The sequence below is a fragment of the Oncorhynchus tshawytscha genome, linkage group LG14 (assembly GCF_018296145.1).
Source record: "Oncorhynchus tshawytscha isolate Ot180627B linkage group LG14, Otsh_v2.0, whole genome shotgun sequence".
In the NCBI taxonomy this organism is placed as follows: Eukaryota; Metazoa; Chordata; class Actinopteri; order Salmoniformes; family Salmonidae; genus Oncorhynchus; species Oncorhynchus tshawytscha.
In genome coordinates this window covers 23,765,253-23,771,718 of record NC_056442.1, presented here as the reverse complement: position 1 = coordinate 23,771,718, position 6,466 = coordinate 23,765,253, and the positions used below count along the sequence as shown (strand labels likewise).

General features: G+C 43.3%; 1 protein-coding gene across 3 annotated transcripts in view; it reads right to left on the bottom strand.

Annotated features, from left to right (window-relative positions):
- Window positions 1-1,472: 1,472 nt before the first annotated feature.
- Window positions 1,473-6,466, bottom strand: part of LOC112266811 (leucine-rich repeat-containing protein 75A) — a 31,804-nt gene continuing 26,810 nt past the window's right edge. For all 3 annotated transcript variants that reach the window (XM_024444642.2, XM_042297180.1, XM_024444643.2), the window contains one exon: window positions 1,473-2,702. In XM_024444642.2, the coding sequence (XP_024300410.1) occupies window positions 1,871-2,702 (832 nt within the window). In that variant the 3' untranslated portion in view covers window positions 1,473-1,870. The remainder of the gene's footprint in view (window positions 2,703-6,466) is intronic.

Sequence of the window (6,466 nt, the reverse complement as noted above, 5' to 3'; positions counted from 1 at the left end):
TAGAAAATAGTCACAAAAAAAAAACCTGAATGAGTAGGTGTTCTAAAAGTTTTTACCGGTAGTATACAAAGAAACTGCATTATCACATCTCCTCAGTATGACAGATAATATGTACTGAGTTCCAGAGAAACGTCTTCCAATTCTCATCACTGTTAGCAGTGTCTCTGGTGACTGTTACACACCGTCTGGGGGACCTAAAGGAAGCAGTTGAGTCTGTACTCCCAAAACCAGCCACCGAGACACAAGAGACGGCACCCCGACAGACAAAGAATTCGCACAGAAAAATTCATCGGAGACACAGTGGAACACAGACAGTGAACTCGTCTATGACATCTCCTACAGGCCCACATACACACAACGTTGTGTTCAACTGGATTCTCCCTGAAATAAGAAAGACTTGAATGAATAAGACATGTCTCAGATCGGAGTAGCCCGGGTGAACAGAATACACGCTCTTCTCATTTACAGTATAGTAACCACATTATCAGCACAAATGTCTATCTGTTTTGGGGGATGATAATAGTTTTGAGGAATTACACTTCCCAGAATTGACATTGAATATCTGGACCCAATTGCATTCACCTCGGCTGACACATAACCCTTAAAGGCATAAGGTACCTCACATACACAATTAACAAAGGAGATGAAGCGCATAATCCTAATTCTTAAAGCATTTTATTAGACCGTTGTTACAGATGGGGAAACATGTAGCGAGAGCTACATATTGACTGAGAATGAGGGAATGTTCTATAGCCGTAGCCTAGAGACAGTCCATGTTAGATGGCATTGTCGTAACCACACAACAAAATCCCATTAAACGTGTTGATACAACGGTTATAAGTGATACGTGCACTCGACATGACTGGCAGGGACAAAGGGAACAAGTGAGGCTGCTAAAGATGGGTTGTTATAGCTCCTGTCGCCGTAGCGCCTGTCACCGTAGCACCTATGCCCTTTTCCTTAGCCTAAACAGTGCTTTTCGTCACAGTAACAGACTCCTCCCTCACATGCTTTACAATCATGAGCCTTATAGTCAGCATCTTTTAACCCGCCTTACAACCAATCTTTTTTTTTGGTTTCCATCAATTCTTTCCGCCAATAGCACTTGTTTAAAAGGTACTCTCGCTGCACTCAGATCACATCGGAAATCGACACACTGGAGCATGCATATGCATGAAAAAAATACTGGGTAGGTAGGATTGGTGAAGAGAGTGCTGGTCAGAGAGATAGAGACAGACGTACTGTAGTATCAGAGGGAATTACCGCTCTTCTTCTGTCTTTCTACCAGTCTGTTTGTCTATCCATCCATCCATCAGCCATCTGTCTGTCTCTCTCTCTGACATACAGTCTCTCCACCAAGAGGGGAACAAGTGACAGGCACATAGGCATTCATCCATCTATAGGACAGGGTGAGCAGGGAGTAAAACCTGAACGAAACATCTCATACGTGCCAGATATGACATAGCCACATGTACATTAGAATATGTTTATTTGTTTTCTACATTTGATATATAATATATCTATTACTCTTTACTACAGAGGATTATAATCCTAATTCATAATGAAACAACAATAAGAGTTATCACAAAAGTCCGCTTTCAACCTGGATTGTCATCTCCCTAAACTGTGCATCCGTGGACGAACAGTCCACCCAGATCGGTTGGTTATTCCGGAACCATTCCAGTCGGTTGAGATGACAGAGCCCCTCCCCCAGATGTCCAACCCAGGAAACAATTTCCGGATACCTATGCATTCCACGAACGTTACCTAACGTTATACGAACGTTCACTGCTTGCTGGTACTGCTCTCTTCTCATTCTAGACAAAACGTGGGAGGGGAAGTTCCAAGCAGAGTGGACCGGGGTTCTTGCTCAGGTCAGGGGGTCTAACTGATCAGTTCCCTCCTCTCCTTCTTCCTCCTTCATCAGTTCAACCACTCCAGAAGAATGCTGCGATTGGCTGGAGCACGACAAGTGGGAAGACTGACTCTGTGTGTCTTCCTCCTCTAGCTCCGCCCTCTCCACCATCTTCTTAATTCCCTGTCCCCGTGTCTCCTCCCTCCTCTGCTCCTCCATTGTCCACATGCTGTCCTCGATCTCGTCCTCCTTCCCCTGCACCTCCAGGTCAAAGTCCAACAACTCTTCCATCATCTCCTCAATCTCCGTCTCTCCGTCCATCTCCCCCTCCACCTCCGACCTCAGCTCATCCATGCTCTCTGTCCTGTTGATGTCATCTCTGTCATCGTCATCATCTCCCACCCTCCCCTCGGGCTCGCTGGCCTGGCTCTCACCAAACTCCAGGATGGTGGGCAGGTTGCCCTGCTTGGGGCAGCGCTTCCTCAGACTTACCAGGAAAGGCTGGGGCAGGGAGAAGATGTCCACGTTGTTGCCCAGGTCGATCCACGTGACACTGGGGAAGCTGGCCGGGTCCTTCAGGCTGTCCGTCAGCTCCTTGAGGACGGCACGGGTCAGCCGGTTGCCGTTGAGGGCCAGGGTCTCCAGCCGGGGCAGCGCACCCAGCGTGGGCAGGAGGAGGAGGAAGGCGTCGTCTGTGAGCTCGGTGAAGCCCAGCTCCAGGCTGCAGATGATGGGCGCGTGGCGCTGCAGGTAGGCACACAGGCGCTCCATGTCACGCACCGTCAGGGGGATGCCCGAAAGGTCCAGCGCCCCGTTAGGGGGAGGTGTCGACAGCATCACCTTGAGACTGGGAGGGAAAGGGGGGGGGGAGTAATCAGTTACATGTCACGATGCGTGTTGACCAAACTGTAGGTAAATCTATTTAATATCTCCAATGCAAAATGTGTATGCAAATTGTAATTTTCCCAAGCACAAAACATGGTAAAGGTCCACATATCATACAGTCAATAAAACTATCAGGGTGAGCTATCTCCGAGAGCAACATCCCCCTGACAGGAAGGATATTACATTACTAGACTGTTAGAAGAGCCTGTGATGAGACAAGGACAGCAGGAGCATGGAGCCCCAGGCATAGCGACAGGTAGGTAGATTAATTACATTACTATCTGTAATACGGTTGTTTTCACCATTTCCTGACACTTCATGTGCTGAGGGGAGGGGTGAGGGGTGAGAAATGGGTTCACCCACTTACATGGGAAGGTTAGCAGAGAGATGATAAGAGGAGGAGAGATGGGGAGAGAGAAAGATGTTTAAGTTTCTGCATAATTAGTAGTCTGCCCGTCCGTGTTGCGTTTCAGTTTGCAAATCTGTCCATATGATCCAAGCAAACAAATGCGATGAGATGTGAACTGAGGGAGATTTTCTGCCAACCTCACCGAAACAAAGAAGTGGCTCTCTGTGGCACAGCTAGTGTTCACGCGTTTTGGCATAAGCTTGTGTCTTAATACTGTGGTTGACACTCAGGTGTGGAGTGTCTTTCAATTTGGTCACTATGATGTGAGTTTGGATGATTTCAGAGGAGATACAGAGGGGTCTTTTTTGACACCAGTCAACAAGCAGTAGACAATGCAGTGGCCTTGTGGTTAGAGTATTTGCCCAGAGATTGGACATTTGGGAGTTCAATGCCAAGTCATACCAAAGACTGTAAAAATGGAACCTGATGCATCTCTGCTTGGCACTCAGCATTAGGGAAATAGATTGGGGGTAAGGCCCTGCGATAGACTAGTTCGCTGCCCAGGGGGGTGTACTTGTACATCAAGCCGCCTCATGCTATAGAAACAGGAGACGCCACTCCTATGAGCTGTTCCAGCTTGCACAAGCCAAGGCGACTTACTTTACAACAAGAAGTAAAACGCTGATTGGCAATGTTGTTTGCTCAGTTTGGAGACTCTCAACCTAAAAATTACCACATAATGAAATGAAAACTAGAAAGAAAGTGGAGATAAATAGAAAGAAAGTGGAGATAAATAGAAAGAAAGTGGAGGTCATAGAAAGTAGGTGGAGATAAATAGAAAGAAAGTGGAGATAAATAGAAAGAAAGTGGAGGTCATAGAAAGTAGGTGGAGATAAATAGAAAGAAAGTGGAGGTAAACAGAAAGAAAGTGAAGGGTAATTAGAAAGAAAGTGGAGGTAAATAGAAAGAAAGTGGAGATAAATAGACAGAAAGTGGAGGTAAATAGAAAGAAAGTGGAGGTAAATAGAAAGAAAGTGAAGATAAATAGAAAGAAAGTGAAGATAAATAGAAAGAAAGTGGAGGTAAATAGAAAGAAAGTGGATATAATAGAGAGAAAGTGGAGGTAAATAGAAAGAAAGTGGAGGTAAATAGAAAGAAAGTGAAGGTAAATAGAAAGAAAGTGGATATAATAGAGAGAAAGTGGAGGTAAATAGAAAGAAAGTGAAGGTAAATAGAAAGAAAGTGGATATAATAGAGAGAAAGTGGAGGTAAATAGAAAGAAAGTGGAGATAAATAGAAAGAAAGTGGAGATAAATAGAAAGAAAGTGAAGATAAATAGAAAGAAAGTGGATATAATAGAGAGAAAGTGGAGGTAAATAGAAAGAAAGTGGAGATAAATAGAAAGAAAGTGGAGATAAATAGAAAGAAAGTGAAGATAAATAGAAAGAAAGTGGAGGTAAATAGAAAGAAAGTGGAGGTAAATAGAAAGAAAGTGGAGGCAAATAGAAAGAAAGTGGAGACAAATAGAAAGAAAGTGGAGACAAATAGAAAGAAAGTGGAGACAAATAGAAAGAAAGGAGTGAGTCCAGATAATCCAGACCTCGGGGGGACAGAAGAAGGAAAAACAACATGTTCCAAAGTGAAAATACACTCACAGCACAGCAGACGTCTTGTGCTTGGCAGTGAATAAACTAAACTGAACAAAGGCCTGCTCTGCATTTTATGCCATAAAAAGGCAAAAGTGAGATCAGACTTGAACGTCTTCCAGGTACAAATGAAAACAATACAATGCATGTGAGGCAGGATTAGGTCTGGACCCCAATTATTACTCAACCCCCCCCTCCCCATTTTCTTTGCTTAATTAGGAATTTACCGTAACAATAGTAAATCTCCCTCCCAATGGCTGTGTAGTGCTAGGATTTGAGCCAAAGAAACCCATTTATTAGTTGGTCCAGGCATAGAATTACAAGAAGGGACTAATCACAGAACATTGACTTGAACGTGAATATCCGTTATAATTCTAATTCCATGGGGTCAAGCACTCTGCTCAAATCCGTCAACAACATTGAGACATGGTGTAGTCCCACTTATGCTGCTAAATCAGTCCAGATCTTGTTTTGGTATTAATTACTTAAAAACACAAAGTTTTATAACTTCTCTCAAGCTAATGGATTTTTATGGGAATTGGGTCGTAGCAAACAAATGGATTTACTAGAATGGGAAAATCTTTCATACAGTGTACAATTGACAGTACAGTCATGTCTACTCTCAATATGTCTGACGGCCCACCCAACACGGAGAGTTGACTGAAATATCCATTCCATTTATTATTTGTCTATGAGTCGAAGTCAATGGTCCCTGGGTTATGACCTCATGATGAATCTCTGGCTCCCTTTCAGCATTCTCCCTGTGACTTCTCCCCTGATAGTTTTAACTAACAAATCTCTTTTTTTTTTTAAAGCAGAGCAGAACGTAAATAGAAACAGATGAAACCGGTGTACGGGACATCAAATCCCACACTATCAGCCTGGCTCCCGACCAGAATCCCACGCTTTAGACTGGAGCAACGCTGAGCCGAGTTCTCTCCCTCTCAGACACGGGAGTCAGGACTTCAGGGCTCAGATACTACATATGGGGACCTTTCTCGAGAAGATCCGACTCACAACACACATTAAATCCCACGCTTTATGCTAGAGCAACGCTGAGTTGAGATCTCTTCCTCTCAGACACAGGAGTCCTTAGGGCTTAGATCAAATCAAATGTTATTGGTCACATACACACATGTAGCAGGTATTATTGCGGGTGTAGCGAAATGCTTGTACCACATACTACATACCACAACGGGGACCGATCTAGCAAACCAAGACATTTTGCTCACAGTTTTATCCTTTCTTTTCATTTGAACCTAGTTTTCAAAATGTAAAACACACTTCATCTGTTTAACCCCAATAACAAACAAACCATATCACATGAATGTGTGTTTATGATAATAAGAGTAAATCACTGTTTACCCCTCAAGGAGAGACAATAGATTATATCTCAAATCAAATCAAATCACATTTTATTGGTCAGATAGACATATTTAGCAGATGTCATTGCGGGCGTATCAAAATGCTTGTGTTCCTAACTCCAACAGTGTAGTAGTATCTAACAGTGTAGTAGTATCTAACAGAGCAGTAGTATCTAACAGTGTAGTAGTATCTAACAGTGTAGTAGTATCTAACAGAGCAGTAGTATCTAACAGTGTAGTAGTATCTAACAGTGTAGTAGTATCTAACAGTGTAGTAGTATCTAACAGTGTAGTAGTATCTAACAGTGTAGTAGTATCTAACAGTGTAGTAGTATCTAACAGTGTAGTAGTATCTAACAGAGCAGTA